This window comes from Carassius gibelio, chromosome A18, assembly GCF_023724105.1.
Source record: "Carassius gibelio isolate Cgi1373 ecotype wild population from Czech Republic chromosome A18, carGib1.2-hapl.c, whole genome shotgun sequence".
Classification (NCBI taxonomy): Eukaryota; Metazoa; Chordata; class Actinopteri; order Cypriniformes; family Cyprinidae; genus Carassius; species Carassius gibelio.
Genome location: NC_068388.1, coordinates 2,128,707 through 2,147,878, shown reverse-complemented (window position 1 = coordinate 2,147,878; position 19,172 = coordinate 2,128,707). Strand labels below are relative to the sequence as shown.

The 19,172-nt window shown below is 34.9% G+C and overlaps 1 protein-coding gene across 2 annotated transcripts in view; it reads left to right on the top strand.

The window, feature by feature from the left end:
• The window catches only part of LOC127934750 (protein unc-13 homolog C-like), a 130,011-nt gene that overhangs the window by 53,569 nt on the left and 57,270 nt on the right, over positions 1-19,172 (top strand). For both annotated transcript variants that reach the window (XM_052532322.1, XM_052532323.1), the window contains exons 15-18: positions 623-712; positions 5,340-5,468; positions 14,448-14,581; positions 17,934-18,019. In XM_052532322.1, coding sequence (XP_052388282.1) covers positions 623-712; positions 5,340-5,468; positions 14,448-14,581; positions 17,934-18,019 — 439 coding nt within the window. The remainder of the gene's footprint in view (positions 1-622; positions 713-5,339; positions 5,469-14,447; positions 14,582-17,933; positions 18,020-19,172) is intronic.

Sequence of the window (19,172 nt, the reverse complement as noted above, 5' to 3'; positions counted from 1 at the left end):
ATATTACAATTGACTTGGTAACACTTTACTTAAAGCCTTTATTTATGATGCATTATAAAAGTAGTTTTAATGTATTTATAATGCCATGCATTGTATTATTCCTTGAATAATTGTTATCCGTTTTAAAACATTATAATAATGCATTTATATTATATATAATATTATAATAATAATATAATATTAATGCATACTGTATCAATGCATATAAATGCACAATAATGTATTATTTTATAATATATCATTTCAACTTTTTTTAATCTTGTCTAGTTGAGTCATGTTTGACTTTTTTTTAGACTTTAGATCAGTTTTTACATTGTATTGAAATCAACTGAAATCAATCTACAGCCACATATATCATCATTAAAAGACATTATTTGGGTTCTTTGTGTAATTTAGAGCGTACAAACTACATATTTTGTAACTTTTTTGCCAATATAGGCCTATCTATTCCATCCTACTGAGCTAATGTGCAGTTTCCCTCTGTTCATCTGTCTCTTAAACATATATATTCATCAAATCCATAGCCAACTCTATAATCTTAATCTATTTATCTTCTTTGACAGATATGCTCTGCAAATAACAGAGAAATGGATGGATGATCTGATGTTAATTCTGTTTGCAGGATAACTTCCCTCCTGGAAATCCAGAGAGACTCCAAGACTTGAAATCAACCGTCGACCTGCTGACGAGCATCACCTTCTTCAGGATGAAGGTACGACACTGTCTCACACACACGCACACACACACACACACACACACACATAGAGAGAGAATTATGCAAGCTTTTACACTAGAATTAAAGCAGCGTGACTCAGCACTGTGACTCACACACACAATAAAAAACCCTCATGCATCTCATGAAAGAGAATTCTTTCAATTAAAATATGAATGATTATATTTTTTTTTGTGACTTTCATTGGCAGTCTAAACATGATGGTAGTTGTTATTCAGTGTGAAGGACTTTCCTGGTTCCACAATAATTTCCTGCATTAAATAGTCAAATATATTCAACAAAAATTAAATTAAAAAAGAAAATAATCCTCTTCTGGAATTAAAAAAATATTTAATGCATAGAGAAAATTTTAAATGTTATTTATCTATTTATTTTAAGTATAATTATCATGACAATTAAGCACATTTTCCCCCAAATTCTCATTACTGTAATACATCGTCAGTGTCAGTTTTTTCAATACAAATTAATTTTAGAAAATTATAATGATGTTTAAATGCTTTTGTAATTTTAATAACATAGTATTATTATTTTTTTTAATTATAGCAATTATATTTTTACATTATTTATTATAGTAAGCTTATAAAGCAATGCTAATATGCTTAATTTTCATGAAAATAATGTCAGAATGAATTTAATCTCTAAATATCTTTTTTTTTTTTTTATGCTTATGTAATTTGGGGTGAAATATGACCCTGGCGAGTTCTTGACTAGTTTTAAGTAACTGAGCCTGGTTGTGAAATTCAGCTATATTGGCGTTCTGATAGAGATCTGCTGTTGATTGTCTCGGGTGTTAATGAGCTGCTAATCACAGCTTTCCTGATAAGAGTCCTGCACTGAGACACTTCAGATGTGATTCACTTCAGCAAGCAACGACAAAGTAAATATATTCTCTGATTGTTTTCACATTCTGCTTCATCAGCCGCCAAAATATAAAGCTGTGCTGCTTTACACTCAGTAATGAAATATGTTTCACCATCGCTGCAGGGTTTCAATGATTTCTCATTTGTTTGCATGAAATAAAAAATCTTTTGGCTCTTGAAATATGCAATTGAGTCAAATTTATTTTGAGCACAATAACTAGAACCACTAGTTCTTGGGGTCCCGTGGCAATATAACTGTATTTGACATATAGCTCAGCTCTGTGGGAGAGAATACCGCATTTTTTGAGAATCATAAAGAATACGCTGATTTCTCACTGTTGGGGAGCCAGGAAATATATTCAGAGCAAATGTGCCTGTAAAACCACTGTAGGGTGCAGCATTTATATATTTATATATATTACAGCAATATTCCAGGCGTTTTGTCTTTGTAGTCATCCTCTAGATGAGATCGCAGCTGCTGAGCTTGATTTTTAATACTGTATATGACTGACTTGTAATCGCAGGTCAATATGAGTTGGAAAAAACCTTCATATCCACTACAGAGAATAAACAGTGATTGATTTTTCTCCCTTTCTCCTCCCGGGCTATTACAGTTCATTTGCACAGTTTTGTCAGATTTAGTCCATGCTTAGAAACATAGACATTGGCAGCCATTGGCCACAAATATACTGTATGCAATTATGCAAACACAGACAGACATGTGAAGTTTTCTGTCTCATTAAATCACATATTTTATTATTAACTCATAACCTATCAACTGTGCACTTGCATTGCATTATGACTCGAATGTATTGATCTTAATCAAGTTTAAACAACGAGAAGTTTGTGTTGAATGTGTTGGACTTTTTTGCAGATCGGTAATGTTTTTTGCAAAACTGTATGTAGGTCAATGATGATGCAACTTTTAAAAACTAGGACTGTAGTGAAGCAGCTTGTATTATTAATATAAAAAAAGTTACACATACAGTATAATTATGAACTTATACAATATTTTCATATCAACATATATATATATATATATATATATATATATATATATGTTAATATACATAAATAGAAATATATTATATTCCTAAGGACTTGGCTTGTATTTTACACTTGAATTTTATAAGAATCACCCTTGTGATCATCTCCTGATCATTTTGTCACTGACCCACATCCAGATTTGATGGACTGTGAACTACTTGAATTAAGGAGTGTGTTTGGATGAGTCATTGTAGAGAGTAGACTGAGGCAGGAGGAGATGATGTCACACACACACACACACACACACACACACACAGTGCTGTCAGTTCATTAGCCGGGCCTTGCATCCTATAAAAAGCGCTTCGTCATTTTAATAACGGACAGTTAGAGTGGACTGAGCAGGCAAATCAGTGAAGCGCGGCTAAAGAGGCAGAGGAAGCTCCGCCCACTGAGAAAGCACCGCCAGGCACTGAATAAAACTCTAACTGTCACAATGCATTATGGGTAATGGAAGAGCGCCCATGCCAGGGTGATGTTTATTCCTGCCCTCAGCGCCTGCATTCAGAAACACCAACACGGCACGCGTGGAGGAATGGGACACATTAGGCGTTACATAAGGCAAAAAGAAATGCATACTAATCTGTACATTCTCATGTTATTCATTTATATACTCTGAGCGAGTGTTTTTAGTCTCTTATTCTGAGCAAGAAAGAAATAAAGAAAAAAATGTTTGTCATCTCTAATCAGTATAAGTATATACTTATGCAAGTCATTGTGATTGTGGGCAACAAAACATGACTAAAAAACTGAACTTCACTGAAAGTTTTGACCTGAACTGGAATGCAATACCCTAGGAACTGCATGGTGAGTTATTATGTATGTGATTGCTAGTCAACAAAGTCTTTTTGGATTCAAATTAGACCAATCTACTTTTTTTTTTGTATTTGTAACTGACTTTAATAATTTATGAAGAAAAAAGACTGGTCTTAACAGTTTATGCACCTGACCCCAAGGATATTGTTTTTAACATTTTTACAACATATACAATAGAACTAGATTAGTAACTCATACAAAATTTGTATATATATATTAGGGGTGTAACGGTTCACAAAATTCACGGTTCGGTTCGATACGATACACTGATGTCACGGTTCGGTTCGGTTCGGTTCGATACGTTTTAGATACAGCAAAATGTAAAAACATCTCAACTTTTCAGAATGCCGCAAGCGCACCGCGGGTCATGTGACAAGAACCAACCAATCAGCTTCATCCTTTCCCGTAACAAGGTTGAGAGCTCAGCCAAGATGAAGGAACAGCTGATCATAGTTGTATATGGATTGCAATTTTGAAATAAATTTAGTAGCAGAGCTACTGCAAGCGATTTTTAGAGCTGCAAATCCATTTATCCTTCGCTGAAATTTCCGCGTCTCATGGAGAGAGCACGTCATTGTTGCTTAGCAAAGACAGACGCCTCATGAGCGCTTCTGCCCGAGCGCTTTGGAAAGGAGGAGAAAGACGCGCTTAGCGTTTTCCACGCGTTTTTAGGCACGATATGTGAACGGCCCCTAAGGCGCTCGCTCACTCAGCACGCGCTGAAGGCTCGTTGCAAAATGTCTAATGCATTTAACAGACCAGAAATATAAGATCCTAAAATAACCAACAGGTCTGGTGTTTGGGTTGGATTCCCTGTAAGCTATAGTGTCTAAATGCTGCAGGGATAGTTTGCTGCGTGCATGTTTCTCCTTTTTTTCGTCTTTTCCCAGATAGTACTGACGCATATATCCCAGATATTCCCGCTGGTGTTTTTTTTTTTTTTTTTTTTTTTTTGTAATCCCGCTGGTGTACCCTGTCATGTTGCAGATGCGACATACCATTGTTTTTTTATCCACCACTCTCTTGCCATCACCATTATAGCTTAAAGGGAATCCAAAGTGCACCCAAACACCAGACCTGTTGGTTATTGGGGGATCTTCTCATTTCTAGTCTGTTAAACGCATTGGCTATTTTGCAACGAGCCTTCAGCGCGTACTGAGTGAGCGAGCGCCTGCTGAGTAGCCTAACATAAACATATAAGATGGTGTTTTTTTCTTCTTCGGGAGTGTCAGGGGCGTTGCCTGTTACGTTGTTTGGGTTATTGGGCTACCTTGTTGAACGCATATCATTATATTTCTATCTCTCTCTTTTTTTTTTTTTTTTTTCAAATATAATTAATTACTCCAACGAACCGTTCGGTATACATAATGCGTACCGCGTACCGAACCGAAAGCGTCGTACCGAACGGTTCAATACGAATACGCGTATCGTTACACCCCTAATATATATATATAGGTAGCTTCTTCAGAGATAAAAAAAAAAAAAATGAAAACAGCAAAAATGCAGCTAATGTGCATTCTTTATTCATCATTTGGTAGAAGTGGTTTTAAAATTTAAGTGGTGTTTTTTTTTTTTTCCTTAGCAATTTTCCCCAACCAAAGTGATATTAACACATCGGGCGGGCATCATAATTATGACTTCCCGACTCATAAACACAAACTTCCCAGGAGGACTTGAACACACCATAATAGCACAACACTCCATAGCAACTAAATCATTATGACATCATCCACCTAGAGCACAGCAACACTGAAAACCTTTCAGAAGCCCATAGAAACTACAAACTACACACAACACTTAAGAAACTGCATATATCCTGGCTTACTGATGTTGTGTGTGTGTGTGTGTGTTATTGGACTAACTGTGAGTGTGTTTTTGTGCTGTAGGTGCAGGAGCTGCAGAATCCTCCCAGAGCCAGTATGGTGGTTAAGGACTGTGTGAAGGCCTGTCTGGACTCCACATACAAATACATCTTTGACAACTGCCATGAGCTCTACAACCATCTGCTGGACCAGGTAAGAGATTAAGAAAGGTTAAGAAAGACTCTTAAGATCAGTACGGCCACAAACATACTCAAATGCATGAATGCAGAATGTGTTTCCACAAGGGGTGCAATAGCAGGGAAAACCCACGGGGTGTACTTCTACGGTTAGTTTTCTCTTTCTGGGCAACTACTGTCATGGTGGACCAGTTGTTGGTTAAAGTGAAAGTGTAGCTCAATGCTAAGGATGTTTTCTATTGACTTAGTTAGGCAAGTGGTTCAGTTCTTCTCTGACCCTGTCACTAACTAAATAAATAAGACCTAATGCATGGATCCAATATAATGAAACACATCCGGTTTCTTTTCCAATTGTTTAATTTCTCTTAAGATATTAATAACTACGTTTTTAAGTATTATGATATACTGTATTTTTCGGACTATAAGTCGCACCTGAGTATAAGTCGCATCAGTCCAATAATACGTCATGATGAGGAAAAAAACATATACAAGTTGCACTGGACTATAAGTCGCATTCATTTAGAACCAAGAGAAAGCATTACCGTCTACAGCCACGAGAGGGCGCTCTATGTATTCAGTGTAGACTACAGGAGAACTGAGCAGCATAGAGCGCCCTCTGGCGGCTGGAGACGGTAATGTTTTCTCTTGGTTCATATCTCTTAGTTCATTTCTCTCGGTTCATGTAAAATTAATTTTGATAAATAAGTCGCACCTGACTATAAGTCGCAGGACCAGCCAAACTATGAAAAAAAGTGCGACTTATAGTCCGAAAAATACGGTGAACTTGCATGCATTTGTCCATTTAGGAGCAAGAAGACACAAAATAGAGCTCAATTCAGTATTTGCACGCTTGAGATACAGCTTTCTCTGCATGAATTGAGTTCTCATTCGTGTCTTCTTATCGCTTGAATATTTAAATTGTCAAAACACATGCAACTGATAAACTTTCAGTCGTCCAGTGATAAATGTTTTGTAATGTGCAGCGCTGAGCTGAATAATAACAAATGTGGTTTCAACAGCAGAGACTTGGTTGGCCAAGCACGGTTGGCCTTGAGTATTGTGTTTTGTTGAATATGTTCTGGATGGCATGCTTGCAATGCGTTTTCCAAGCAGTGACATCTGTGATTGTGTGGAGTGTTTCGTGAAAAGAGAGTGTGCTGAATGAGAGAAGGGTGTTTCCTTGCTGGAAGAGAGCATCTCTCTCTTCTCAGCCCGGTTGTAAAGTACATGCAGTGTTATGACACAATTTATTTCTGATGTTGTTGCTGTGTGTGTGTGGGTGTGTGTGGTCGCTTCGATCTGATCTCTCCAGTCAGACATGACCACAGAATTTCTCATGGTCCATTCGCACGACACACGCACTAACACAGTGGCTTTCACGCGTTCACACACAACATGATCTAAAGCACTGACCCCAGAATCCTCCGTCACAGTGTCACGCTTGCAGAAAGTGTCTAGCCGTGGTGTTTTCGCTCTCTGACACTGTGTCAGTATTTCATTGATTTTTAAGGTTCATAGAGCAGTAGTTCACAAAAATGAGTTCCAGTCCCATCTACTTTCCTCTATTAAACACAAAAGGAGATTTTTGGAAGAATGTTCATGCTGCTCTTTACTGCATTTTGACCAGGGCTTGCCAACTTCCATCAGCATAGAGAATCACTCTGTAATACAGTATATTCCAAGTTTTCTTTCGTATTAATCTAACTTTTATATATAAATATATATATATATATAAAATATGTTTAAACGTACGAGTGAGATTTAAGAACATTTAAGCACATTAATCTATTAGTGTCATGTGTGCAGATATTTTATTTAAAAACAAAGCTATGCGGTGTTATGTTTATATGCTATTATAGTATTTATTATTATTTATAAATATAGATTTTATTTGTATCTTTTTAGATTCCATTTATTTTTGTTCAAGTTTTAGTAATTTTGTTATGTTTTTGTCATTTGTATTAGTATTTCATTTTTTAATTTAGCTTTCATTTATTTTATTTTATTTTATTTTAGTTATTATTTTCATGTTTTAATGTCAGTTTTAGTAATTTTATGTGCCTTTGTCATTATTATTTTTTTTCATTTTACATTTAGCTTTAATTTGTATTTATTATTATCATCATTTATTTTTATTTATTATTATATTAAGTTTGATTTTTATTTATACAGATTTTTTTATATTTTCAAGTTTCATTTTAACTTTAGTTTTTTTCTGTGCTTTTGCCATTTTGATTAGTTTATTAGTTTTAATTTTTTTTTAACCTTTAAATTTCGATTTTTTTAAGTTTTATTTCAATTTCAGTATTTTTTTGTCTAGTATTTATATATATTTATATTTCAGCTTTATTGGAATTAACTAAATCTATTTTCAGTCGTTAGTTTTGATAACACTGATCCTGTCCTGCAGAAATCCTCATGTTTCTGTGTTTATACTGTACGTTTATTGAGCTCTGAAGGGCAGGACTGTCAGCATCACCAGCCCAAAATAACAGATTATAGCGGATTCCCCAAACACAACACAGCTAAAATTACAACACAGAGTTTAACTCTCACTAGTAGAGAGGTTTATTTTTAGTAGCTTTTGGAGCAGAACTGACCCATCTTCTTCTCTAAATGAGGCAAAGGCCCCATGGAGAGGAAAACAGGGTTTTATCTGGTGCACATGGAAGGTTCTTATTATCTTATATATATAATATAGCATCACTGAGAAGTGGGTTGGTTATGTTATATAATCATCTCAAAGAGCTCTTAAGACACGTGCGCGGGAAACAAGCAAATCCTGTTAGTGTGATGTGAGTGAAGGAAATCCGTGGAAACATGAGGACTTGAAAAGAACAAAGATGCATGGTTGGTGGAAATAAGATGAGACGCAGTGAGTCAGAACAACTGGCAGAAAATGTACAGAGATAAAGAGATTAAAAAACTGACAGAAAATACTTCAGTGAATTTCACAAAACCAGTCAGGAACATGCATGGGTCATATTTCATCTTCCAAAAAAAGAATGTATGAATCTCACACCCTACTCCAACTTACATCATCAGAAAACTTTATTTGCAAAAAGTTAAAAATTGTACTTCCACAAAAAAGGGAAAAAATATTTTCAATTTTGCATAAAGAAACTAATTTCATCATATGATAAGTATTAAATAATATCATAATTTTAGTAATATTAATAATAATTAATTATTAAATGATTACTTTTAATAATTATATATTATTTAGTCATATTGTGTGCTATTTTAATGCTGATTTATACATATAAAAAACATACTTTATTACAGTAGTATAGTGTTCCAGTTATATTTTCCTTTTGACCTTCCTAGAAAAATAAATAAATAAATAAATTCAGTTTGCATTAAAAAGTTAGGGCTATTTTTACTATTTTCATGATGATTATTTACATTTTAATTGTTCCTAAGTATGAAATTAAATTCATAATTATAACAATATGTAATCATTCATAACTAAATGATACAAAATAGTGTTGCAATGATTAATTATTTTACAAATTATATATTGCCATTTCACTTTAATGCTGATATAAAGTAATGAAAATGTTACAATTAATCAATAAATAAATAAATACAAATGGTTAATGGGATTTAAAATAGGCGTCCTTCTTTATGCAAAATATTATTATTTATTTTTTTCTATTAGATGAAATACAGTCTGTTGTTCCCAAGACATCCAGCTATTTATACTAAACCCTTTACATTTGCAGTTATGATCTATAAATAAATAAACTGTACATATTGCAGTAGAAGCAATTAGCAGAGCGTGTAGCTGTGATTTACACGATGCAAGTTAAACTCACACCTGAAAGAGCATCACCAGAAACATGCAATCATGCAAAGCCCTTAAAACACCTTTTAATTAGAGGTAATAGTTATTTATAGGTATATGCAGAGCACCGGCGTGTGTTTTAGATGATTAGAGATATATTTTCTATCTTAATACCATGGGCTTCAGGGAACATTCTTTTTAATCAGAAACATACCAACCCACAAATTATTACATTTAAATGAATAATGTTTTTAATTCTAAAATTCAGATTAACCTGAACCTGATAATCTCAAAAACCACAGTATTGTCTCAAACTGTGCTCAGATGTTGTCAAGGATTGTAAAATGCTGTTTCATGTTGGCTTTTAGTCTCATGAGCAATGAAAAAGCAAGCGAAAGTATGGCTTGAGGGTGAGATCTGGATGAAATGACTCCAGACCTGCTGCAGGGCCTCGTTTCACCACAGACAATCACCAAACACAATGATTCTGTTGAGGGAAGACAATTACCTCAGAAAAGACAGAGAGAGTTTGGAGCAGCCCATCTTCATCCAGAGGGGAGGATGAGGATGGAAGAGTCCATTGTGTGTCATGGAGGGGGAATCTCAGCACACAGAACATCATGCTATCTCCATGTATGTCAGCACATTGATTTGTGTCAAGGTGGATTAAATTGTGCATAAAAACATCTCCCAAATCCATGAATATAAAGTTAAAGTTGATTAGTTACTTGTAGCTGTATAACATCAAACACTTTTTGCAACTGGATAAACTAGAAAGGGATTATATAATTTATTTTTCAAATTCTTAAAAAAAAAAATTATTCCAAAGAGAGACATTTGGATTTTGTAATCATTGACATATAATAATTTGCTCTGAAATAGCTTTCTTTTGCAGTTAATGTCACTTCAGTCAATTAGTGCCAAACTCCTACTTCCAGACCGCCTACTTTTCACGATCTAGTAAAATCATGTCCCTGCCTACATAATTGAATGTTAATGATTTCAAAAGGCAAACATGTTTTGTGGAAAGAACATGCATTGATTAAGTACACACAAGAAGACAAGGAAAGGAAACAGCACAGTCAAACAATATGATATAAACCCTTTCTCATTTAATCCGTTTCTAATTTCAGGCTGTGCATCTTTTTTGCAAGTTGACAGACCTGATTAAGAACATTATCTGTATCTAATTTTTAATTCAATCTGCAGACATACAGTACATGCACGCTAAAGAAGGATACAATATTTATCTTTGCAAAATCATCATCATCTGCACTGGAACAATCAGTTCTTTTATACCATCTGAAGCACACACACACACACACACACACACACACACACACACACCCTGAGGAAAATACATCCTTCATTTAATCTCACGTTTGGGTGGAGTGACTCAGCTGCATGAGAAATAGTCTTGAAGTGTGTGTGTGTGTGTGTGTGTGTGTGTGTGTGTGTGTGTGTTGTCCTTTGCCTCGTAATGATAACCTCACTTGTGTCTCAGTGTGATGACAGGCAGATGTGAGCACTCTTTCTTGTAATTGTCTCCTTGAACTTGAATTAGAGAGTGACACACACACACACACACACACACACACACACACACGCACACATACACACACACACACACACACAGTCACAGAGTAAATAAAGCAAGATCAATGTAAAGTTAAATGATCCAAACAGTCTTTTAGGAGGAATGAATTAAAAAACTACATGCTTATATTTTTTTAATTACATATGAATGATGAGGAGTAATATTTATAATGTAACGAATCCTGCTGTTACACATTCATAACAGGAATCAAGGACAGGTGTTTCTCTCATTCTACAGATACAGCAGTAGAGGAATGTGAGCTGGTGTTGTGCTCCTGCTCTGACTCTAATCTAATTCAGCACATATTACTCAACGCCCTCAAGGAGCTGCTTTTTCCTTGAGTAAAACTGTGTTTCGCAGGCTTACATACCACATACAGGTCCATATACACAACACAGATGTCAGGATGAAAGTCTCTTTTATGAATCACTTATTAGACTCCAACGGACCTTATATGTGCATGTGTGTTCAGTGTATTACCTGCTGTAGACTAGTACACACAGAGGTCTTAGTGTTCAACTGTATGGTGCTTAAGACAAGAAGACTGAATAGTAAAACACTCGCTGCTGTGGCCTTACAGGAAGCACCATGCTTGAGAGATAGGGAGAAAAATCCTTACTGTTGTACAAAAACACACAGTAGTTAATTTTTTCTTGTGTTTACCATGGGATGCAATATGGCATAGAGCATGTTTTAATGCATGTTACATAATCCATTTTTGGCCTGTTTAGTAAGAGCTGAATTGACTATTTTAATATGTTTCTGTCAACTGATCCTTAAAAAGACACATGCTGAGAAATCTAATTTCTCACTAGTCATTCTGACATCAAACATATCAGACATCACACCCCCCTTTAAAATAATCAGATTTTTTTTTGCTTTGCAGCCTGAAATGAAAATGGACACAGTTTCAGTTTTATTTTCTCAGTGCAGTATTAAATGTGAAGTATTCATTTCTTTAAAAATAATAATAATAATAATAATAATAATTACACAGTCTTTGACCCTAAAAAGAAACTCAATTATGGCCCCAAAAATAAATACATAAATAAAACATGACTAGAATTATAATTGAATGGAATTATAAAATAATTTAATCGACACAGTGGATAATGTTTCAGCACCCTGGACAGTGAACCAACACAGTGAATTGTGCTTCAGCACCACAGACAGTGAATCGACACAGTGAACAATGTTTCAGCACCATGGACAGCGAATCAACACTGTATATTGTGCTTCAGCACCTTGGACAGTGAACCAACACAGTGAATTGTGCTTCAGCACCACAGACAGTGAATCGACACAGTGAAAAAAATTCAGAACCATGGACAGTGAATCAATACAGTATATTGTGCTTCAGCACCATGGACAGTGAAACAACACATTAAGATGCAGTACTATGGACAGGGAAACAGCACATTAAGGTGCAGTACCATGGACAGTTCCAGCTCACACATTTCCCACAGTACTACTGGAATACAATTCTTGAAATTCCAGAGACCATAGAATTCCAATGCTCTCATGTGTAAGTGAGAATTGTCTTGCCATGGAAAACAGCCCAGAGAGATGCCCGAAATAAACCTGGCATGATGCCCAGTTGTCCATCAGACAGAAGTGCATTGTGGGAGAGGCAGTGGGAGGGAAGTGAGAGTGCTGATTTTACCATCCAGATCCATGATAAACAAACATTCCCCCAGAGTAAACTCTGACCTGTGTGCCAAGAGATGGTGGCACCTGTAATTCAGCCAATCACACTCATTGTGTTATAGCTGGTGTTTATAAAAGCACATTGAATGTTGATTTCTTTGGATTTAGGTGACTTTCATATTGCAGCAAGATTGTCAGTCTTATTTAGAACAATACCTATGGTTCTCTGTATTAATTTGTTATATCAGTACTTCTATAAAATGCTTGTGTTTGTCTAAAATGTAAGTATAGCTATAAAAACATGTTGAATTCCTGTCTATGCATTTGGCAGATGCTTTCATCCAATGTGGTTTACATGCATTTAACGTTTGTATTTTGTTAAGTGCTTGCATTTCCTAGGAATCGAACTCATGACCTTGGTGTTGCTATTTATAAAGGTTAAGAAAGTCTTGAGAGCAAGTTTAGCATATATGTGCTGTTTAAATGTGCTTACAGTGTACTTTTTATATAGGTGAATGTTTCACAGCTTAATCGCTGTTAAACACTAATGTTTTGCTGTAGCTGTCAGTCTTTCTCAGGTTATTCGAAATTGGCAGAAAGTGTGAGGCAGTGCGAGACAAAACTCCTGTTAAGTGTTTGAGGAAGGACTATGAGGAGGGAAAACAAAAATGTCAACAAAAAAAAATCCTTGAAATTGCACTACCATCACATTCCTGGTTTTATTTTGCACATTTCATGAATCTTTTTATTTGGCCTTGGCTTGTGAGCCTTTACCTTTTACTTTTTTTAAGTGCACTTACAGGACCCTGAAAAACAGTCAAGTTTGTATTTGCAATTTTTTATCAAAATGTAATTGTTCCACCCCTGAAATTACCTTCCTTTTCTTTTGATGTCAAAAGGCTGCACAGATTATTAGATATGTCAACAACCAAAAAGCTTTTAAGGCATTATTTTAGTAAACCTGAATCCAGGTCTGAATCCTTCCTTATATGTGATGCCCATTTTCTTCAGTATTTACCTTTTATTTTATTCTGTTTTACCATTTACCTTTGTTAAACATCCTGTTCAGCTTTGCTTGACATGTTGTATGTCATAGGTTGTTGTCATGTCATTTTGACTTGCAAGATTCAATGCAACATCTTGATACTTCCTAATATTATCCTTCACTGTGATTGCAAGCATTATCTATAGATTAAAAAAATAAGTAACTATTAAAAATAATTAAATTTCAGGAGATGAATGTGACTCAGGGATACCATTGCTAACCAGGGATTTACTGCACAATGATTAAGGATAAGGTTTTTACTTACAGTTTCTACCCAATAAAATATAACTTTGCAAAAAAAAAAAAAAAAAAAATTTTTTTTTTTTTAAATCTTGAAATACCTTTTTATTTTTTTATTTTTACTTACATCTTATTTTGAATCATGTTATGCCACCTTGAGGCCTCCTGGTTAAGAACTACTGAGTTGGTTACTAGTCTAATCAAATAGTACTCTACTTTTAGTCTACTGTTGTACATAGACTAGTAGGATCCTGAACACTGACGACTGTGTTAGAGTAGCTTTAGTAAATGGTTTAGTTGAAGTTGTTGCGGAACACGGGATTTTCATAATTAATGAAGACGTTAGTGAGCTTAAAAGACAGGAAACACAAAATATGAATGTGCTGTTCGTGTGTGTGTGTGTGTGTTTACATGCTGGTAAAAATAATAATTAGCTGAATGCACTGTAAGTCGTTTTGGATAATAGCATCTGCTAAATGCATACATGTAAATGTAATGTAATGTATGTGTGTGTGTTTGCACTGCCTAATAAAATGTGTCTCATGAAGCAAAAACACTTTACCAGAGTGCCGAGTGTTCAGATTCTCCTCTGTCCCATCAGTTAACCAGACTGAATTATTTAAACTCCAAACACGTGGGAGAGATTTTCATTATCCGTATAAATCTTCTGTCTTTCCAGGCTAAAAAGCAGGATCTGCCGCGTGAGGAACAGGGTCCGTCCATCAAGAACCTGGACTTCTGGCCCAAACTGATCACACTGATGGTGTCTGTTATTGATGAGGACAGAATGGCCTACACACCCATAATTAACCAGTGCGTATCTCACACACACTAACACATTTTGAAGCCATCTGAATGTGTCTGTACCATATGTTGTAAGTTATCTCCACAGGAAAGGAAAAAATAGCAAAGAGATATCTTAAATATAAAATCTTTTTTTTTTCTAGAAAAACAAAAACAGATTTAGTTTAAAACTGTGCATTCTAACCGACTGATTGTTTTCAATTTTAAGAAAAAACAAAGGTAATACTTCAATTAAACATAACTAAGAATCTCTTCCGACAGTCTTCTGAGATATAAAACAGCAACATCTAAACAATAAAAAAAATTATTTTTATTAAGATTTGATTTGGGGAAGGTCTGAACATTTCCATATTGCAGTATTTCATAGATACAATGCAATGAAATGCAATATGTGACGTGTGCGTGTGTGTGTGTGAGTGTGTGTGTGTGTGTGTGTTTAAAACAGACATCGATAGCAGTTTCTCCAACAGAAATTCACAGGCAGGCATTAGTTGTGAATAATTCAGCATCCTGGACAAACCCAGAGAAGAATCGTCTTTCTCTCAATTTGTTTTCCTTCCGCTTCAAGTGTTTCTGTTTATTCAACTCTCTTATCATTTATCTCACCTTTTGCAGTAGTCTGTGTGTGTGAGATGTTACTGGACTTATAGTGTCATTAGTTCTGGTCTCGATTAAACAAAGGAAATCTAGATTTGTTTTGGATGAAATTCAGCATCAGACTCACTCTAATGTAAAATTAAATTGCAGCAAAACAACAACAACAACAATCACTGTTAAGTATGCAAATATTACAATGACATCATACCAAATGTTAAATGATGGAAGTTCCATTAAGTCAGTGTTAAGTCAGATTTTGAAACCTTAATCCTACTTTTATTAAGGTTTAAACTTCACAAAATCTAAAATCAGATTGTACATTGAGGTTCTTCGTAGATAAAGTATGAATAGAGTCTGTGGGGTCAGAGATTGGTGCTGAATTATTTGTTATTTGTTTAGAATGAGCTCTGAGCAGAACATTGGAGGAATATCTGTACAGCGCTGCCACACAAACGATGAAATAAAATAAATAAATCTTTGTTTCCACAGGCAGCAAAAAAGCAAATCCATTCCAAACCACATTTATATATGGCTTGAACTCCAAATAAATCAGTTTTTTGAAAATGCATTGGATTTCAGGTTTTGAAATATTAGGGATGCCACATTTTTCAAATGTCATGCACAAAGTATCATCCCATGCTGCGCCTGAATTCACTCTTTTCCATTGTAATGTGGAACTTGTGTGCAATTTTACACAGAATATGCATGATTATGTGCATTACAGCAATGCCTCAAAAGGTCACACTACTGCTCAAAAGTCTGGGGTTGGTAAGATTTTTGTAATGCATTTGAAAGAACTCTCTTCTGCAAGGCTGCATTTATTTGATCAAAAATACAGTAAGAAAAGAAACATTGAGAAATATTATTAGAATTTCAAGTGTGTGTGTGTTTTCTATTGCAGGATATTTTAAAATATAATTTATATCTGCGATCAAAGCTGTATTTTCAGCATCAATCCTCCAGTCTTCAGTGTCACATGATCTTCAGAAATCATTCTAATATACTGATTTACTGCTCGAGAAACATTTCTGATTATTATCAATCTTGGAAACAGCTGTGCTGCACAATATATTTGTGGAAACCATGATACATTTTATTTTCCAGGATTCTTAGATGAATACAAATGTCAAAAGCATTTATTTGAAATCTTTTGCAACATTATAAATGTCTTTACTGCCACTCTTGATCAATTTAATCAGTCCTTAGCGAATACAAGTATCAATTTCTTTTAAAATAATTCTTACCAATCCCATTTTAAATGGTTTCATGTAATGAGTTGATCGCAGGGAGACTTCTGACTTTCCATCCTCTATTTCTACACTACTTAAAGTCATCATGACTTTATTTCCTTATTACATGTTCCTGGTCTTATTATGAACAATTCATCACTGTGTGCTGTTATAAGAAACAATGTTTGTTTTAATAATCTTTCATCATAATAATAATGACATCCTCCGCATTCTTCCTCCCAGCAGATAAAATCAGTTTTGCACAATAAATCACTTTACAGAAGCAAAACGGCCTGTGAATGATGTTTCATGCTGAATTTAAGTCAATACTGTACAGCAGCAGCTGATTACATTAACTGAACAACTGGATCTGTTCCTTCAGCATGGTTGGTCAGTCCTAAAGATAAAGAGTGATTAAGAGAGAGAGATGCTCCCTCCTTAATCAAGCATAGTAAATGACTCTAGTTAGGAACATGTCCTTCCATCACTATAAGAGTTCATGATCAGTGTGTTCATCTGAATCCATATGTGTCCATCTCTGAGAGCTTCTTCTGTCCCTGCTGAAGCAATTAAACCGAGTTGGGTCTGGTGTAGATTGATCTGAGATCGTTTTTGATCAGTGAGGGAGAGCAGAGAACTGATTGCTTCACTCGCTGGTGTGGTACGGAGGCGGTTGCCATGGAAACAGCTCGTGCGATGGGTAGTAGAGTGAAATTGGTGTCCATAAGCAGAATGTGCTCGCGTGTGAAAAACAAAGGTCTAAAACTGGATGAGACCCTCTTACACCTCTCTCTTCTCTCTGTCATAGTAATGGAAGGACGTGTTCCTAACCCAAGTTATTTCATATGATCAGTCACACTTGTGTGGGGTATGCATGTGTTTTTCGGAGGGTTTGTGTGTTGAGTAGCAGATGGAGTCAAGACCAGACTTAGACCTCTAGAACTGAAACTGATGGATTTATTGCAATATTTATTTAATTTCAAATGCTTACTTATAATTCATCCTTCATTTTTTCTTTCTTTATGATTTTTTAAATAAAAATGGGTCATGAAAATATATATTTAGCTAATTTATTATTACATTAATTATTTATTAATCTTTCGTTTTCTTTTTCTTTCTTGAGAGTTTATAAATAAAAAATATTCAAATAAAAAGACATGAAAATATATTATTTAACAAAATTAATTTCAAACACTTATTTGTTTATTCTTTCTTTATTTCTTTTTAAATTTCTAAATAAATTAATTCTAATAAAAGGTGATTAAAATGTATATTTAGCAAATTTAATATTCCGTTTATTGTTCTTTATTTCATTTAATATTTCATTTATTTTTTTAATAAACATAATTATATATATATTATGTGTTATGTATTTATAAATATTTATATTTTTATAAATATTTATAAAATAAATGTTTAATTTTTAAAGCGATTAATTACACCACAGAAAAATGTATGAAGATTAAGACCACTTGATCAGAATCTTTCAGATGCTGTATATGATTTTATCTATGTCTGTTTTTATTTCATTTCAGGTTCCCTCAAGAGTTGAATATGGGTAGAATTAGTGCCGAAATCATGTGGAACCTCTTCGCTCTGGATATGAAGTACGCAATGGAGGGTGAGTTTCTCCTGCTCTGTTTATTACCATCTCTGTGGGGTTACTGGCGTGGTTTTTCTTCTGACATGGTTTCTGTTCAGATCGTAGACCAACACATGTCACAGATCGATTGTTTCTGAGCAGAACTCAAGCTGGTTTTACATCACTGTTGGACTGAGTGTTTGAGAAAAGTCACGTGATTCATGTTTATGTTCAGTTCTTTCTGAAGCCTCTTTCATGTTCTACAAGCAGAAGTATTATTTGGTTTGGTAGCAGTTTAGTTGCTCTGAAGTCTCCCTACAGCACGAATAGCATTTATTTGAACAAAAACAGTTAGTGTAATGATATGCAAATGAGGGCATTCAAATGCTAATGAGCTGTGATGTCATCATCGTGCTTTGAAATTGAGTTTCTATAAATTATCTGGCTGGACTTAAGTGGAAGCTTTGTGTAGAGTGTGCCTGCAAACTGCATTGAAATTAAACTACAATATTTATATTGTGAGTTGCTTTGACAAAAATCATAAATGTAAACGCAAATGTGATACAAACTCTTCAAAGAGTGTTGTTTGACGTTGATGGCAGTAGGACAGTGTGGCATCAGTGATTCATGGATATTCAGAGTCACCTGTGAGATCTGATTCAAACACAGATGGTCTGCTGTCAAAGGCTGACACACACACACACACACACACACTGATGTGACTCTGATTGTGCCACAGATTGTCTGCTTGGAAAGCTGAGAGAATGAAAGGCCACACACACACACACACACACACACACACACACACACACACACACTGTTCTTGAAAGTAAAGGGTGAATGAATTGCAAGGTTATTCTCTCCTCCACACACACACACACACACACACACCTGACAGTAGAGCATTTAAAGGGCAGTTCCCTCTGATTCAAACTCACACATTCACTGATCTCAGTGAAGACATCCCATAGACTTCTGTTATTTTTAAATAAAGCTAACACAAAACCCGAAAGATAATGTTTTTTTCATTTTTAAACTTCTTTTCACAAAAACTTTATACAGTACGAAATGCACTTTTTTATGCACCCTGTAATCTTCTGTATCTTTCATAAACCATTCATGAGCACACTTTAGAGACTGTAATACATTATAAAACAGTATATCGCATGGAATTTGGCTTTGATCTTGTATT